The sequence below is a fragment of the Aspergillus ibericus genome, assembly GCF_003184845.1.
Source record: "Aspergillus ibericus CBS 121593 unplaced genomic scaffold BO80scaffold_53, whole genome shotgun sequence".
Classification (NCBI taxonomy): domain Eukaryota; kingdom Fungi; phylum Ascomycota; class Eurotiomycetes; order Eurotiales; family Aspergillaceae; genus Aspergillus; species Aspergillus ibericus.
In genome coordinates, this window is record NW_020292151.1 from 21,848 (window position 1) to 41,002 (window position 19,155).

At 51.5% G+C, this 19,155-nt stretch overlaps 3 protein-coding genes across 3 annotated transcripts; 2 read left to right on the plus strand and 1 right to left on the minus strand.

Annotated features, from left to right (window-relative positions):
- Positions 1–6,089: 6,089 nt before the first annotated feature.
- Positions 6,090–7,118, minus strand: BO80DRAFT_217213 (uncharacterized protein). The gene is made up of 2 exons (XM_025714361.1): positions 6,928–7,118; positions 6,090–6,730 (listed from the first exon to the last, which is right to left on the minus strand). Exon 2 carries the CDS (start codon positions 6,637–6,639, stop codon positions 6,175–6,177), a length of 465 nt encoding a protein of 154 aa, XP_025571011.1. The 5' UTR covers positions 6,640–6,730; positions 6,928–7,118; the 3' UTR covers positions 6,090–6,174.
- Positions 6,775–7,420, plus strand: BO80DRAFT_217185 (uncharacterized protein). Its single transcript, XM_025714360.1, has one exon. The coding sequence runs from the start codon at positions 6,911–6,913 to the stop codon at positions 7,262–7,264; it is 354 nt and encodes a 117-aa protein (XP_025571012.1). The 5' UTR covers positions 6,775–6,910; the 3' UTR covers positions 7,265–7,420.
- Positions 7,421–13,967: 6,547 nt separating this feature from the next.
- Positions 13,968–15,422, plus strand: BO80DRAFT_217240 (putative C6 finger domain protein). Its single transcript, XM_025714362.1, has 3 exons — positions 13,968–14,189; positions 14,254–14,583; positions 14,656–15,422. The coding sequence occupies exons 1-3, from the start codon at positions 14,069–14,071 to the stop codon at positions 15,306–15,308; spliced, it is 1,104 nt and encodes a 367-aa protein (XP_025571013.1). The 5' UTR covers positions 13,968–14,068; the 3' UTR covers positions 15,309–15,422.
- Positions 15,423–19,155: the final 3,733 nt, after the last annotated feature.

The window sequence follows — 19,155 nt, forward strand, 5'->3', positions numbered from 1 at the left end:
CGTCCGAGGAAGTCCTCCATCCCGCTTGACTTTGTCGCCCACACTTATCAACTTATAAGTATATTTTTCAACCCGCCGGGCCTTTCTACTTTCCTCTTCATTCAGATCTGGCCCTCGTCAGGCCATAGGCCTGCTTGAGCGGCCTTATATATATTCTTCGGTTTATATACCCTGCTTTCTATACCGTCATCCCCCAAATTGACATGGTGGCGCGTCTGAGGTAACAGGCTACAGCTTCCAGGACTGTGGGTATTGCTTCCATCAGTATTCAAGATTCATCACATCCAGACTCCTTACCATTCCCCTGCTTCATGTCCACGAAGCGATCTCTTGGTGTGTTTCTCAAGCCTGTCTACAATATACGTGAACAAAGCTGACCCAAGATGTTACCCCAGATCATAGAGCGCCTGCTCGCACCGTCGAAGATGTCCGTTTCCCGCTTTGTATCCAAATGGCTGTTCGCCCGGAACATGATATTCGTTGCCCATGGCTTCTTCCTTGCACGACTCTAATAAGAGATTGGTGCCTTTTAAAATTGACATCTTCTGGGATTCAGAATCACCATCCTTGACTGATAGTCTGGGCTTCGATTAAGGTTCGTGTTTGAATATGCTGGTTATTTCCAACTGCACATGCAAGATCTCCAGCTGACCATCTGATAGCACCAGCGCTTCACAGCTTTTGATCCAAGCTGAATACCCCCTCGACCATGCTTCTCACCCTGTAAGCATAGACACGCTGCTACCCAAATGAACTGCCGCCCTACGCGCGAAATCTACCTAGCGTGTGTAGTTATTTAATGATCTACCATGGTCACAAATGGTACGCAACAAGCTTTTGACTCGATGTTGAAATCATGTCTGACACTAAAGTTCCAAAGACAAGCACCACTACAACTGCATATCCTTGACCCTGACATCGGATACGCCATACTAGCAGCTCGTCGTTACAATCCATCGACAGCAGATAATGGACGACATCTTTTAGAGAATGACTTCGCCTTTCTCAAAGCAGCCTCCGAAAACGTGATCCTGGAGGTCCTCCAGCTTGAGTATGCCGCCATGGTGCCCAAACCATTGGGTTGCGTGGATATTTCACCCTGCAGTATGGAGTAAATCAAACGCCAGCTAGGAGAGGCAGCGTCGTTGATGAAGACGCACCACACATTGTCAACAGCCCTCCATTACACCACTCACCGCCTATGCTTTGAAGAATTCCATCATTGTCACGGTTCGGTAAATCCTGATAGCTCCACGTATATACTTCAACAGCGAGGACCCGACGGAGCTCAGACTTATCTTCATATGTCTCCAGGTTTCACTTGACGACCCAGCAACTCATGAAGTGCCCTCCTGGATGAGACTCTACATCCCTTGCTTGTATAATCAACCCTGTAACAGCAGGTGTGGGCACTCTCATCTCGGTTGCAATCTTCAACGGTTACCGCGGGCCAACGTCAACTGGCTAGGTACTCAGTTGCTGCTGGCGGCTACCCCGAAATGAGAGGCCAGCTTCCATTCACAGGCTGAACCATCGTGTGTATATCTTATCTGGTCTCAAAGTACGGATAACATCAGAACATGGAGTCACGACCCCTCCTCATGTGTCGCCTGCCTTCCTCCCAGCAGCGACATCGACGTGAGATATGCGAATCATGTTCATGATCGACATCAATGAGTACTACATCTTCGGCGAGCGCACGTTTCAATGAAATGATTATTTGACCTGCGTTTGCGTCACTACGGTTCCGCATGGTCAATTGCGTTTGATCTTTTCCATGTCTTGCTGCTACGTCTTCCCTCAGTCAGTTTTCATAAGTCCAATCAGTTCATCGATACAACGATTCGTCTCAAGATGCGAGCTTCTCTGTCGCCGCAATGTCTGACACAATGGACTCGTGCCGGGACACAGACCGTGTCTAGTTACTGGGATACCCCTGTTGCCTCTGGGCATTTTTGAAGAATACGGGTCTGAATATCCATCAAAACGATGAAGTACCAAGCCAGAATTAACATACTCCACCTTCTGATGGCTCTGCCGACCGACATCTTCCAAAGCTGCGCCACCTTGGATGATTTGAATCTGATCACCACACAGCAGCATACCTCGGGTCTGAAGAGAGGAACGACACTCAAGTTGAAAGCGCGATAACAGTGCTTGCATACTACGTGAGTGCCTGGCTCGAGAACTTCGACTTATGAGTCATAGTGATTATGCATAACTCAGTGCAGGTAATGCTTGACTACTAGCCATCCAAGCTAGAGGCATGCAGCCTTGTCTCATGGTTCTCTTGTTTGCAGTGACTATCAAGGCTATCGGCTGCATGGGGTAATGCAGTAACTCACGCCATGGATACTCTTCTACATGATGAACCATTCACTTGATGTGGACTAGTCTCATTCTCCTTATCACTTTGTCCTTCTACCGACTTGCCTCTTCCCAGAAACGGAGACCCTCAACTTATGTCAATGCAAGAGGGCTGTTTCTCTGCTCCACAAGATCTATTTGTTGTTATATGTCTACTTTATTCGCCTTACTTGCGCTATGGAACAGTCCAACGATACATCACAGATCTGTTAATCGCCAACCAACTTTCGGGAAAGGAAACAGGTCCTGTTCCCGCACATCTCGAGTCCCTCCACCTTGTCGGATATTGCTTTTGAAAGAAGAAGATCCCTTCCAACGGTCTGCTTGCCACATGTCTGGCTTAATGGTCCTTCATATTTACAACATCTGAACCTCTTCCTATCACCGATGCGATCGTTGTTGGCGCCGACTCTGGTTATGTCCTCGAGGTCAACTATTTCCCGAATGTTTCATATTGTACTAGCACTCGACCGATACGCCCTCCCCGTGTACAAACCGAGCACAAACGCAATCCAGATACTGGGCGATGATACGCTTGTGACGAGGCGAGGAATAATCGTCGGGTTAAACTATTGTAGACAGTCACTACGGTGTGACTCCCGGTCCCCAGTCGCGGGTTGATTAGCTATGCTGCTCGCGAGCTCTCGTCGGTAGTTTCAAGCGCGCGGAGGTCTAAAGAGTTCCTAAACTCCGTGGGGATAATCTGTCCCCGGTATCCTTGGACGATCCCCATCTCTAGCCGAAGAAGGGTGCGATACCGGAGATCGGTGGTCAGACAGCTGGAGCATTCCGTCGCAGGCTCAGGGTCTGGCAGTGATCACAAAGGGGAAGCAGGGAGAAGGAACGGACACAGGTCTCGCCTACTTCAGGATGAGTATGTCGATATGAACCACCTGGCCTTTAGCCAACTCAAAAATCACAAAAGCACAATCCATCATCTTCTCCGCCGGCCGCACCACCGCTCCACTACATCATCGCGAAGATACGCTCAGTGATTGACGTTTCCAAATTCCGCCAACATTTGTTCATCCCTCGTTACAGAAGATATCATACGTGGCTCTTAAACTTCGCAGCCACACGTGTTAACATTCACCTTAAACATTCCCTCTATTTCTAGTCTCTTCCCTTCATATGCTTGTGTCAGCGATGTCGCAACGAGCCTCGGTCGATAACTCTTTCAACGCCCCGCGGCATGATAGGCGCATTACCATTGCAGAAGTAAAGAACGGCTATGCACGAAGGAGAGACGACATGACGAGTTCTTCTCAGACTGTGTCAGTAGTGAGCGAGACCCTACATATCCCAAGAATGCCACTCCACCACCGCCCTTCCCAATCTCCGGATATTCTATGCTTCCGGGTGTATTTGCAGCAGCATGGTATTTCTCTTCACTCCTCAGGTAGTCATCTAGTCCGCGGCACTATCATCTTGGCAAAACGGATACTATTGAGGACGTTTGTATGATCGACAAGCTAAACCACAGCAGATTATGGCCGAACCGAGCGACCGTGAAAAGGATCCCAGGCGTCTTGTCTTTGGTGAGCGGCCAGAGAAGATGCTCTCATTGTTCATGCTCATGCTGTCGTAAATGCTGGCAACTGGGCTGTATGTGATTTGTGCCACCAGAAGAGGCATGAAGCTTTTGCAGCCAGAGGAGGGATTCTCTCGGGAGTATGCGTCTGCATCACACATTCGTCGAAACTTAAGGCCGAGTCATTGATGTTCCGGTTCAGCAAAATAGAAGGCTTCGCTTACCCACCCATGCACCATACATTGCATCAACCCCTCATTCAGAGGCTACCGAAGCGAACATGGTAAACTCATCCATGCTGTCGACAAGATGGCTCGATAATCGATCCAGACTCAGATATCAGCGACAAGGACAAGTCCACTATCCTCCCGTCCCTCTTTACTCGATTATCTTTACCACGATGGCTGAAATAGAAAGGAACCATGACGCGTATGTGACGATGGCGATTGACCACATTCAAGGTTTAACACTTTTGAGGCACTAGCCGCGAACACTGACTTGGGAACTCCTTCGTGTCATTGCAAGTTCCACAGTTTGAAACCTGCTGAACAAAGATGAACCGCCCGCTGGACTGGGTTTAAGCCGCCTGGCCAGTCATTTCTTGCTTCGACACCTATACTTATTAAGCTCTTACGAGGGCAACTACTTGGAAGTTGCATGAAACTGGAGTTGAGATACAAGGGCGCCAGGAACTCATGGCAGCGGGTTTATATACCGATACTGTCACCAATCCAGTCAGTCGTGGTTTCGGGATCATCTTGGCTATCTCACCAAGTGTGGAACACGTTCTGCACTACGGTGCCAAATCATCTGCTTCATCCAATCACCCACATCATGTCGCATCGTTACCACCGCCAAACGAGACCCCCTGGGACTACATGTTTACTCGAAGATATCGACTTACCATACTGCGAGGCATACCAGCCTGATGTGCGAAACAATCATATTGCAACATTATCAATGCTATCCTGGAATCTTTTCTTGAAGTTGCAATTCGAGTCTACACAAAATACTCGTTGATGCACTCGATCCAATCAGTTCATTGAGAGGTTCATATCCACCCGACTGCAATTTTCTATCCTTTCTCCCATATACCACCTTAATACTCCGTATTGTGGGTCACATTTCACATTCCGTGATCTATGTAGCCGTCTACATATCTACCACTACTATATCGTGTTGATAATGCAATGAGTCCACTAGAATAACTCCATTCTTAGACAATTAACTAGTGTTTCATACTGGCCCCGCCGGCCGACGCACCCTGAATATCTATTTTCGAATTACTAGACAGTCGTGGAGTTTATTGGTACTTTCTACAATTCTTTTGTCCCCTTACGGCTTTTATTGAAGACGAACTCCTACTACTACTACTACTACTACTACTACTACTACTACTACTACTACTACTACTACTACTACTACTACTACTACTACTACTACTACTACTGGGTTCTATCTCCTCCCTCTCATCCAATCTCCAGGTAAATAACTCCAAACCCCAAAGCCTTCCGACTAAGTCCACTCCAACGAGAAGTAATACCTACACAACTCAGAGTTCTCGGAATTTCCTTATTACATTACTTACTCTTCCGAGGCCTTATACTATGGGAGAGGAGATTTAGGAGGTTTACGGGATCGTACGTATGCGATTTTGCATGTGGATGGATTATCATGTAGATAAAGATTGATGTGGTGATTTATGGGGCTGAGATGGGAAAAAAAAAAAAAAAAGAGGTAATTGCTTGGAGGGCTAAGTTCTTGACTTGCGTAAAAGGCTTAGTGTAGGGGAGAGGGGAAATGACGAGGACAGGAGGTATGGTGGATGGTGGGTGGGTTTCTCGCTATTGGGGATTTCTGTCTGTCTCTTTCGACAGAGTGTGTGTATGTGTGGATGACGTGAGATATTTTTCAGGGCAAAGGAGAAGAATCTGTAGAGAAAGATTATTTTTCTGTGTAGGGAAATTTCGGCGTACTTTTGGTTTCTTTTCTTTTCTTTTCTTCTCATTTCACCCTTTGGTAGCCAATGTACAACGTTCGATGATTATGTCACTGCAGAGCAATTCCAAACAGACCTGCATGTGGAACACATTGAGCTGTAGCTAGGTGAGTCCTTCTACATCCGCTGAAGATAAGCAGTGCAACGCGCCAAGGTTTTAATGCCAGAAATGCCGGTGGCTAACCTGCGAATGGAGGGCTTCCGACATGGTCCGCTCTAGGACGGTTCTGATCAATCATTACCATTATCTTGGTCTTCATCATCCTCAAAGATTGGCTTAGAGATAGTTAGCAATGATGATGCCATTGGTGCGTCTCCATATAATGTGGGAGACCCCCATCGAAGCACAGACTCCGCCATACGTGCAGTTTAGAACGTTGACATCCTGAAGCTTAGTGGCATGAACCTCAATTGTGCCCTCAAGATACCCGTAGGGCTCAGACTCGTGCTCGGCGCACAAAAGGAAAGCCGAGAGTCGATGTGTATGGATAGTCTTGGACCGATACGTAGAGAGAAAGTGGAATTTGCAGACCGGAAGAACGGCACGAAGCCACGATGCCTGGGGCCCTGTGCTTTTTGTCATCGCCGATGATTTGCTCCGATAGTGATGCATACCACCCATGATCCAGCTAACCAGTATAGTCAAATCGGCGACAGATCGATAGGAATTCGGCGTGTCCTCTTCTTCCAGTGCTGACATCGTCCTTTGTGACGCATACGGCTTCATCAGCATCCTCAGCATCCGGCGAGGCTGACGTTTGCTGCGTGACTCGGTGGCAGCCTGCTTTTGAAAGCAGCGGTCACAATCTCATCACATTATCAGCTTTGGCTACCTAAAAGAGCCGTTCGTTAGCCCGTTTCTTCACGGGGATGGTTGCAAGTGACGTCGGTTTCTCACTGCATGACCTCCCAATCGTACTTGTCTTGGATTTGAGACAAACGGTTCCCGTATCCACAGCAAGATCCTCAGGCCAGCATCCTTGTTGGTCTCGAGCTGCCTTGCCAGTGCATCTATGCTGAGGATCCTCACCCTGTACCGGGTCCAGTATTTTCCTCTCAGGAAATGCTGGCCACCACCCAAAGTGGACATAAAGTATGTGATGGCCGAGGGACAGGATAGCCTCGCGGAATGGAAGTCGAGGTCCGACAGTCCGACGCCCTGTTGTAGAGACTGGTCCCCTGCTTCAAGGTGTCTTTTGTTCTGTCCAGGTGCTATAGTATTTCCTCAGGTTCTTTGTCTCTTCTTGCAGTTGCGAATGCACGATAGCAGCGTGCAGCCGCAAGTGGCGGCGAGGAGGAATCATGGAGAGAATCCTAGAATTGCTGGAAGAGCAGAAAAATTTAGTGAAAGAGCCAGTAATAGCTAGTTGGTGAGAGTCAAAGCTAACGAGACTTTTTGGACGGTTCAGGATGCACATCAGACTGATACTTCCAAGCGGTCATGGCCTGGTCACTGTCTAGACGAGATCTCGACTTTGGAATGAGTAGATTCTGTATCACCTATACGCAAGGTTGGAAAGACTGATGTGTGAGGATGATTGCCAGAATTTTCTCTTCACTTCAGTATGCCCGCAAGGCTTGTCTTCCATGGTGAGAGGAGGGATATCCGGGGTCTATTCACATCCATGGTCGAGTAATGGAACCTTCACTGCTATCCGCCAAGAGCACACTGGGGATTGAATGCTGAAGGGATTGAGAGGGGTGGATGGTCAATTGGAGGTTTGTGTGAACTTGCGGTCAACGATGACTACCCGCATTGGTGCTAGTCGACAGGTATTCGCGGGGCACGACGAGAGGAAATCCCGGGCCAGAACACAGAAAGGAAAAGAAGCCACTCCGACTTGCCACGAGCAAGAGGTGTACATGGAAAGAGGGAGAGCTAGGAGATGTTGGCCCATGAGAGAACTGGTACTGGAGTGGGACATCTCAGGCAGCAGTCAAGCCGGCAGGTCGCCGCGATGGTTTCCCCAACCGGCATGCTACACCAAGCTCGTACTGGGTCATCACCCACGGTGCCAGAGCCTGGCATAAGCCATTCCAGAGGCCGTACACGGACGCAGTCGGTCAGGTGGGCTCTGAAAGGTGGTACGATTACCAACCAACAGTGTTCTGGGAGGCAGCTGACAGATGGAGAGTCGGGGGCAATGGCGCAGGGAAGGTGATACAAACCTCTATATGCTCCTCTCCTCATCCTACCATACTGACAGCAGATGGTTTCTGCTAGGATCTCGTGTCTGCAAAGCCGCTATGACACCGATGGGTAAGGCCAATCGCGACCGCAGCTTTCTCTACCCCGAACTCACTGGGACGTGATGGAGGATGATATACGAGCACGGAGTATACAAGATGCCAAGGATCAGAGACACCTTTCCAGATCAGAGCTGGCGGCCTTCCTTCCAATCGGCGTGCTCTTTACGGAGTACAGCACACAGCACTCTAATCCCAACCTTCCAGTATGCATGATGCAGAGACGGTGTCGTCTATGCCCGACACACCTTACCACGAGTGGAAAGTAAGCCAGCAACCAGGCTAGTCTTTAGCCCGGCGCTCCCAGGGTTAGAGCGAGACCGGCCTGTTTCATCATAGCGGGCACTTATCTCGAAGCGGGTGTGCTCTACTGGGGGGGGGGGTCGGCCCTGTGAGTCGAATGCTGGCTGTGAACTGGGGTCCTTACGTGTCCTGCTTCGAGCTTACCGATGGAAAGAGTGGGCTGGTGGAAGTCGGTTAATGGTGAATGGGTACTCCGTAATGCACCGGATGCTGTGAGCAGGAGACTCTCGTTCCTGCTGTAGGGGTTGTCCGTGCTGGGAGCAATATTGCCCCGGCGCCCCTACGCCCCTATTCTATTTCGTTTTTGCTTTTTATGACCGTTATGGGTGCTCGATAAGGGTGCGTTGCATGGTCCGCCAACCGTAAGGCGCCGGGACTGTTTCATGAATAGGCAATCCTATCGCGGCGCTATTTGGCACCCGGCCATACAGGGGTGCGTGGACACCCTTTCTTATATGTCACAGTCAACCGAGCATCGTTCCTCCGAGGAATTACTAGAACACAAGTCACAATACGATGGGTGGACACAATGATCTCCGAGGCGGAAGAGACCCTTGCGATCGAACAAGCAAAACGGGTGAAGTTCGGAACTCGGGAATCCGCTCAGGGTCTCTCTCGGGCGGATAGATCACACGGGAGATCAAGGAAAACAATGGCCTGGGATCGTGATGGCTTGCGTACAGCAGTGGTCCGTTAATACTATGAATAGGACATAATTACTGCATCAAGCGCGAACTCCGTCAGTTCAGCTCGATCAGCACTGGGCTGTAAAAGTCCGACGGCGTGTGATTGGCCCAGCCGAGCTGCAGAGTGGCCAAGCGGTGGATTCGTCCAGTCAGACCGTCGATTCCTACCTACTATGTACTCCAACCACTGGGGGAAAGCACCATTGTGGCCAGCCTGACAGGCTGCGATGCAAGGGAAGCATTTCATCCATATCGCGACCAGAGTGGACCAACGACCGCGCCGTCATTGGGGTGGATCAGATTACCCCCCTCGGAGAATTTTAACGCATGGCTCTCGTGGGGAGGGGGGAAGGCCGCGGTGCGACGAGACACCTTTTTAGCTGATTTAGTCCCTGCAGAAGCCGGGGGAGGAGAGGAAAGAGGAGGCATTAGTCAGGAGGTGTAGCCAAGTCCATTGTTCCGATGTATCTAGAGTTGTTGAAGTGTAGATAAGCCCGGTCTGGGCAACCCTCCATCGACATCATAGTTGTAGGATAGTACTATGTAGGACTGCCTCCGTGGAGCGGACCGCGATGATCAGATAATGAATTGTATGATAGGGCAGAGCGTTGATGAATGAGGCGAACTTGTTTCATGTTCGATACGAGACAATCCCACTCGCAGCGCTAGGCCAGCGATCTTCGCCTCTTCGCTTACGTATATCGGCTGCCCGATCCCGCTAGCGACGCAAAGGCTGACCAAAGTAGCAATATCCACGCGTTTAGTCCCCAACATTGTTCCGGACCTCCCTGGACTATTCGGCTCCTTGGAGTTAATGGACCAAGGATGCGAGAGATTAGCGGTCGTTAATATCCTCAGTCATATCGCGTTGTATGGGAGTTATTATCCGACGATCCTACCTCTTGGCACCCATAAATACTCGTCTGCGAGACAAGAAAAAAATAACAGCGTCATTCTTGTCGACGGCCGTTCCGAGAGGGACCGCCGGTACGCGGGTACGTAATGGCTCGGCGGTCGCTCATGGATCAGGATCAAGGTGTTCGGTTCTGGTTGCGCGCAATTCCGAGCTTTGTTGTTCCTGAAAATCGAACTAAGGTCGGAACCGGGTTTATCCATCTTCCAGCCACGGCTAGCGAGGCTGCTAAATATAATAATAATATGGAGGTTCAGAAGACCCTGAAAGGCCAAGCAATCTGCCTTGGGTTTAAACCGGGTGCTATGATGCTGGCTAGTGGTTTGCATGCATGTCACCATCGCAAGTACTCCGTCGGTCGATACGCCATGCAATCTATATCGTCCATCCCTCGCTCCCTGTCGGTATATCCCTCATCCACGGAGAGGCCAGGTGTACTGTTTCTGCCCTTTGCTTTCTGGGCCTAGAGTCGTGGTACTGTGGCAGTGATCTTGTCATCATACCATTCTGGAAGTAGCTCCGAATGCGACGTTAACACTCCCTTCCCATGGGGTCTGTCTGCTGAGATCGACTGCAGACGCAATCCCTTACAGAGCGCCGCAGTCGGCCAGGCCAAGCCCACTGACCACACTAGGATTGCAGATGTGATCCTTAATCAAACCTTGGCCTAAATAGGCCCACCTCATTCTGACAGATCTGGTCTTTTCTCCCCTTTCACTGTTGGCGGAGTATATTTCCAGGGTATATGCAGGTACGATTGCAGCGTGGGCGCAGGTGCAGGCGTGGGCGTGGATGTGGATATGGGTTGGATGTGGATGGAAAGGCATGGCATGGGAAGTGCCGGCGGCACCGTTTGCTGCTGCGGCTGTTGTCCGGCTGGGTGGTCGTAGGAACGATTCCACACTCCCACAGGCGAGCGAGCATTTGCTGAATATCACCTAGCCCAGTGGAATCAGGCACGAGAAAAAAAAAAATCGTCAGATTTTTCTCTCAAAGATTAAAAAAATTAAAAAATAAATGAGGCCCCATGCCCATCCTCATTAACGCACCTGTGGAATCACCAGTGGGATGGCTGGAATGTGCAAGTCAGGACGACGATGATTAGGCCCCTGCCCCATGCCCTGCGGCGGCTCACCAATCAACGGTGTCTCCGCCAAGGAGGATGACGACTCCAGGGCTTCTCGAAGCTCAGCAAACTTCGAGTCTCTGTTTCACCTGGCCGCTAGACCGATTGGGGCAATCTGGGCACGGCGAAATCCTTTCCCCGCCCAAAGGGGAAAGTCCCTCGCGCCCCACGGCCGTTGGTTGGCTGCCGGCGCCGGCCTGACCCCATGCGGCCGCCCAATCGATAGCGGCCGTCACCCTGGCCCCAACGAGGAGTTAAATTTAAAACCACGCTCTCCAAAAAATCTCAGTGGGTGAGAGCCTGTGAAGGCCGGGATCCAGATTCCCCAGTTCTTCAAATGATTGACAGGTCTCAGCTATCAGCGTGTCTCCCTCCTGCTAAGCCCAATGGGGGAGGGAAGAACGCATGCCTCCATGGGAACCCCACCCCCCACTAGGCCGAGAGTCTGGGAGTGGTCTGGTTACAGGCGTCTGTCACAGACCTCTGGGACCATGGGCGATTTGGGAGGACCCAACTGGGGGGGTAGAAGGGATCAGGGGTATTTTTTCCCTGTCCGCACCGACCTATTGTCTCGACTCGCTCGCGAGGTCCTGTCTGGTACCTTCCCTAGGTCCCAATGCACGATGCACACGCATGCTCCGGATGGTATGATATGGGAGGAAATTTTCTTATTTCCTTTTCTTTTCTGGGATTTTTCATTTGGGTCGGCGACTTTTGATGATGTACCTTCGGTCCTGGCAAAGGTACCACTTGGTCCTTCGTACTTACGGTGTCAAGTCATAAGATCGCTAATGCCACCTCTGATGCCAGGAACCGAAGGCAGCCCAGCCCAGTCCCTTCCATGGTCTCTCCGGGCTCCTTCGATTCGACAACCTTAAGATCCCACACAGCCACATTCCATGTGACGGCAATGATCCCTGCTAATAATATGCTCGAATACCGCCATCGCCTTTTTCAGACATTCGCCGGTCTCTGCCCACTCGGTAGGTTTGATGGGGTGTTTCAATTGGAGAGTCGCCTCGTTCCTACGAATGGACTGAAGACTTGAAGCCTGCCCGACTCTCGTGTCCCTGCTAGTTCCAGCTTAGGCAGGTCAATAAGTATCCAGGTACCTCGGGGGTACCAGCTGGGGGTTAGGGATGAGGCCAGCCAGTCGGGCAGTCCGACACTGACTGACTACTACAGTACTAGACTACGGACCACCGAGTTGGAGATGGTATCATCCTCTAGAATATTAATAGTAAAACATACCCAGCCTGGCGTTTCAGCCTGGGTTAGTAAAGGCTTGCCCACCTGAGGGAAGCTAGTGCTCCGACCTGATTCTTCAGCACTGACAGTACCTTAATACGGGGGATGGGGGACATCCTCCTTGGGCGCTATTTGGTAATAATGGTTGCGAATAATCCACGCATGTTAGATTGATCTGGCTCTTCGTCATCGCCGGCATCATCAGCACTTTGTCTCATACCTCCCCATACAACTGACTCTCCCACTGGGACTGCCCTGTTCCTGGTTCTGTTCCTGTTGTCTTGTCCCTTTACTCCTTTCTACTAATTCCCCATTATCCACCGTCGACGTGCTTGCTGCCTTCCTTTTTCTTTCCTAGTTTCCCCCCATATGGTCACCCCCATGTGAATTCACCACCACGGTTGTTGAATCTTCCTAATCATCTTTTTTTTTAATTTTATTTAATTTTCCCCTCTCTCTGACTCTCGCTGTGTGTCTCTCACCCTGTCTCCCTCTCTCTTATATATTTTACCATTTAATTTTTTTTTTCTATAGTTTCTTTTTTTTCTATTTTCCCTCTCTCTTATTTTTTCCTGCCTTATTTTTTCCCTCTCTCTTTCACTCCTCTGATTTGGCTTTCACAGCCCCTTTCTTTGCAGTCCCCTTCTCTGTCCCCTAAAAATCCAACTGGGGGAAAGCAGAAAAATACTAAGTTGAGCCCAAAAATAATAATTCTTATTGCTACACACCCCCCCCCCCCCCCGGGGTGAAATTTAAATCCCAGCGCGCGCAAAGTCCCGAGATCCTTAGATCCCGAGAAACGATACCACTACTGCAGTGGGCACGCCCACTACGAACGGAGTAGGTCCTCCTCCGTATTTCCCTCCTGCCACTACTGTTCTTACTACTCCGGAGTACGTCCTTTACGACGGGCCACCACTACAACCACTCGACCATCCACTCACCTCTTCTCGTCTCGTTTCTTCCCTTTCCCTCCCTTTAATCATCCTTTCGCCTGCCCAATCTTTGCATTCCTTCCTCTCCGCCTAGCTTCCCATGCGTTCTGTCGCATCCTGGCTCTTTTTCTTACCTACATCATCTGGGTTGTTTGATCCCTACTAAATACCTAATCCTCCTAATCTACAGGCCGGACCACGGTTCCCCTCCCTCCATCAACACACTATCCTGTCCCGAAATTACCCTCTGCCACACCTCGGCCTCTGCTACACTCCCTCTGGAAACTTTCCTCGACGACAGCAACGACGCAACGAGCAAGGTATCAATATTATTCAACTCTTACTTAGTGCATGCGCTTTGGTCTGGACCACCGGGACGAAACAATCCGATTCAACTGCTCGTCGTCTGGTGTTTCCCGCATATTGTTATCCTGCGTGCTACGGATCGAGTGTGGGGCCTCAGTGCTGAACCAAAGAACTTCAGCTACATACTACAACCATCATAGCTAATCATCAGCGCTTCTGATTCCGGGCAACTGCTTGCCCGCTTTCCTCGCCGTTGACTCCGGCGCATTGTATGACCTCGACCCCACCCCCGTGGTCAAACCGTTAATCTCGTTGTCCGATCAAACCATCTGTTACTCGCCAATCTCCTGCGCGATTAATGCGCCCTCGGTCCAGGGCTTCGTCTTCTCATCATACTCTCCAGGGCTATGCCCGCGGTCGTCGAGGATATAACACTCATCAACAATTCAGAAGGCGCAGTCATGGAACCTTCAACTGCGGACAAGAAGCGCAATAAGCTCGGATATCATCGCACCTCTGTCGCATGCGGTAAGCTCGCAGTCTCCCGGTGTTTCATGCTGCCTCTCTAGGTTACTTATTCTGAATGCGACAGTACACTGCCGCAGACGAAAGATCCGATGTCTTGTTGCAACGGACGATGCTCAAGGACGATGCGAGAACTGTATACGACTACGAAAGGAATGCCAATTCTTTCCGGTCGACCAGCAGCCCCCGGTTGAGAAGAAATCTCGCCCCAGCTCTCGCTTGGAAACCGCATCGACGGATCCATCGACCGCCTCATCTTCGCCTCCAAATGTGACTGGGGTGGAACAAGCCGAGCCTTTCTATCCTTATCAACCCATGCCGTTGGGTTCTACTCCGGATGTGGGAGCTTTCAATGCGGCCACTTTCTCTGGAAACCCAATGGCGCCATTTTCCCCAGGTGAGTGGTGCTTCCCCGACGGTGAGAAAGGTGGAGAGAGACCACCGGTGTATTGACAACTGTATGCAATAGATCGCAACGTCGGCCCCGAGTTCGTGCCACCTCCCTCAATCGATCCCTCGGTACCGTGGGACGAGTACACGACCATCTCAGATCCCCAACTGTTGGCGACAATGTCGGCGGGGAAAGCGATGATGAACATGCCCGCGAACGTCTGGGGTCCGACACCCAACCCAATGGCGCCAATGCCCACCACCGCGCCTCTACCAGCAACACCTACCATTCCCTCGCAATCACAGGGTCTGACACAGGCACCCACGTATGCTATGCAGCCAGATGGGACTGTCTGGCAGGTTCCCCCGCCCCGGTCGATGACATTCTCCGCCCAACCTGCAGAGATGGCGATGGCGTACGGGGCCCAAGGCCAATTTGTGCAGCAAACGCCCGCAGATCTCAAAAGGAGAATGACCAGCCCGGCTCAGTCGTTTCCCGGAACCCCCATCAACCCTCAGAGTCCCCCAGCGGCAGATCTACAGGCGGTGTCCGTCTCATACCCAGGCCAGCCGGCAGCCATGGGCTTCGGCAACTGGCAGGATATGAACAGCATGTCTCCTATGAGCATGGTCCAGTATCCGATGTACACGAACGATCCAGCCCATCAAGCAGGCTTCGGCAGTCCGCCGCCAATGGGCCACCCGGGCCAAGGACACTCCCCCCAGTCATGAGCTGCAGAGGGGGAAATGACGAGCAATTCGCAAAAAGCTTCAACGGATCTGTTAATAATACCCTGTGCGACGTGATTCATCCTTTTCTTTTTCGCTTCTTTCCCATATCATTCCATCCATGCATACACCTTTACTTTACCAGCTGGTCATTAGCGGGCGCAGAGGATCTTGGGCGGTATCTTCATCCTTTGTTTCTTCCATGAGACCCCATCCCTCTTGATTGAGGTGTCATCCTTTTACGTGCGCGAATTCAGGGGCGGGGTTAGAGTCTCTTCGCCACTTGTTCTTTTGCTTCCCCATTTTTCTTTCTTCGGTTTCTATTAGCTTTGGATATCCACGGCGGGGTTCACGAGCTACGCATCCAGCCACCAGCGGGACAGGTGTCTGATTATTGGTTTTAAGTGGCGTTACCGGCGTGGTCCAGTCTCGTCTCCTGATGATGGTGCTGTCATTCAGCCCGCATCGAAGACCAGTCTGGACCGACCGGGTTCTCATGATTTCGTTTGCTTGGCTTCTTTTCCCCGGCCATCGCCCCCTCGTCGTCCCTGTCATTGGCGGGTCGCCGGACAGGCGGATGGAAGTGAAGCTATTATGTTTGTGCCCTTTTCTATTTCGCTTTCTCATTGACATAGACTACCTCCATAAACCTGCCTCTACTAGTACACTACCCCATGCAATAGATATCTGCAGGTGACTGCCTCAGCAGTATTTCCGGCGGTGGCATGTATCAGATGATGACTAGGCTAAGCTCCCACGATGGCGTCATGCCACGTCGTTGGAATGATTGTTCCTTTCGGTACCTTGGACCCTGGTACTTCTAGAAAGTATATTCTAACCTCCCTTGCACCGGGGTCTGTCCGCAGACGAAGGATGGTTGTCCCCAATCAGCCCACAGGGTCCCCGTGTCTCCATCGACTGTCTCGCATGTATCCTTTTGGGGCTGCTACAACCTGGGAGAAGATGGTCTTTCCCCCTGTAGTACTTCTGAGGGACTACGCCCTGTGCGCCGTCAAATTATATGGATGGCCCTGTGTCACATTGGTGTGATAGGAGACAAGTCGCATCCATGATGGTCCTGTAATTCACGGTCGAGGCCCGCGGGGCAATCACTGCATCCCCCTTGTACGACCGACGCCCAGTATTACTGCCCAGTACTACATTCTACGCCGAAGGGCCGTGAAGATAGGTAGTAGCCATGGAGGCCTGATACGCCAGGCCGGGCGGAGATGACATCATCGGAGTGACGCGATCTGGGCGGGCCCCGATTAGGTCGTCACGAGTAGATAGCGGAGTCTCTCGTCGAGTTGATCTGGTCTTGCTCTCCGCGGTCGACTTCGATGCCTTTTTTTATCACAGCTACGCAGCTCCGGATCATTTGCGGTGTTCCTTTATCTACCATCGATTGTCAATGGGTGTGACAGCAGATTGCTTTTTCCCCCTCCCCTGCCACTGCGCCGATAGCACGGCCACACCGATGCGATGATTGGAAGATACCGCGATCCTGGCCAGCTGCAACGGCGATCTCAAACAGAATCTAAGCAACTAGATGCCACCCGCTGCTTATCCTAATGAGTCCCCGGACCAAACAGAGCTGCGTGCTTGATTGAGACCGATAACCCCTCCGGACGGGCCTGCCAATAATAGGAGCAAATCCGCCGTGCTGCTTATCACGCTGGAGGATTTGCCTGACGGGTTGGACTCGGACCAGACCAGGAGAAAGTATATTTGCTCCGACATGATAACGGGCCTCTGATAAGACCGGTCGGAGATCGAATTGCCTAGATATTTGGGCGGGGGGCCACGCTGGAGGAATGCTGTGTCACTGCCCATATCCTGGAATTCGCACTGGGCTCCAGTTGAAAACTCACTTGGGAGGACTGGTCGTGAGTCACTCAGTCTGCAGAACCATCACCAACATGGTAAGTGTTGAAGGGTGGATGTGTGGGTATGTGGGCGCCACCAGTGGTGAGTCTGGGGTCCGATAATGCGGAGAGCAACAGCCTCACTCTGTTAATCTTGACAACGGCCCTGATAGTCAGCATTAGCCAGGTCGATAACAGCCGTCATGCTGCAATTTGATTGCCCCTCGATGGCGATTGCAAGCCCAAGTTACCAGGTTCATCCTCCGCGACGTGACGTGTCCGTGCCCTTTGGGCCTTATCTCCAGGCTGTCCGGGCGTCTCGACGGCGAAAATATGCAAAGTTATCTGAATGACTATCGCAATTCTTGGCCGATGGTCGGCGAGGTTCTCTGGTTGACCGAGGGCACTCGTCCAGTACAAAACCCGGCCCTGCTCCCATTGGGCTGAGACTCCTGATCTTTTCGCCCAGCAACAGGGACTGAAAGGTGCGAGCCTGAGTTGACCGCCATTCACTTGCGATGCCTTATCGTGCCCCTGTGGGGGGCTGGATGTGGTTGTAGAAGCTAGCCAACCCCTTCGGGCACTGAGAGCCTTTTTGACACGGTGAATCATATATAAACGGAGGGAGTGGAAGTTGTTGCGACAGTCAGTGACTGTTGGCCTCTTTTCTTTCCCCTTCTTTTCTCCCCTAATGTTCCCTTTCCCTCCTCATCTCGCCGTCAACGAAACATTACGCTTTTCTCCTTGTTCTTCCTGCACGGTCGGGGTTTAAGGGTGGTCGTGTGTGTACTGTGGATAATGGATGGATGCTATTAACCTCGACTCCAGTGCCCCGTTCCTGCCCCAAACTAACTCCACGCTCTCCCCCGTGCCGACCCATCGGTTCATGCTAGCACCTTCTTGTATATGCACACACTTCCTCACAGACAGGGACACGCTACTAACACATGAAGACAGCCTTTTCGCATCGCAGGCTCGACCCTCCTGCATTGCTAGTCATCCCCCCCCCTTCCCTCCTTTCTCCTCGGTCGCATAGGATCTACTCGCGAGATCCTCCTAGCCGCAGGCTCCATCAGGCAATCCTTCTGGGAAAGCGATCATCCGCTGGCATGCTGGCACGCCTTAATGCCACAGACCCTGCACCCTTGATGCGGGCAGAGCGGACTGCAGGGGCCTGGTGTTGGGTTGTCTTCGCCTGGATTTCCGGCACATCCGCGGCAGCCGCGAGAAAATCGAAGCGTTGCTAGTGTGGGGAAAGATTATCCTCCCCACCGGCATTGTTCAGATGTAATTTTTTATGCTCGCGACGACGATTCCCGATGCATTCCTGATGACTATTACCGGTCTTCCTATTGACGCGGGCTGACAGCGGCGCATGACGCTACGATCCACCTGAAAGCGAAAGAAAGAGGGAGAGCTTACTGAACCTTCGGTAGGTTGGATGGAGACTTGCTAAGGAATGGTGGGTGAGTGGCCAAGTGCCGAGTCTGGAGTACGGGGTGAAGGTACTCCGTACGGAGTACCTCCTACCCCAATACTTCGACTGCTACCAGTCAACACGGAATACGGGCCGGACGTCTTCCGGGCTTTCCCGCCTGATGATGTCGTCCCAGATGGCGCCTGTAGTCGATGATGTGGTATGTTGACGTTGCCTGATTATGATGTTGCCTGATGCGAAAAGAAAATCATTTCTTGTGCACTATAGGTACAGTGTACAGGGGCGCCTGTCGCCGACCCCTTGAAACTGACCTCATTGTTGGAAGTGTCCACGACCCGGTTTGATCGTGGCGGACCCGGAGCTCGATTTGCCGCTCAGCAGTCAGCACAGGAGACTACGGAGTACGAATATCCCAAACACAGGCTACTCTTAGCGACGGCGCACTTACTTGGGCCGGTTAGCCCAGGCACACGCCTGTGCTTCAGAAGACCGATTTCCTGTTCGAGCGTCCCGCCGGAAGGTGCACGCTGCATCCGGACCAAAAGGG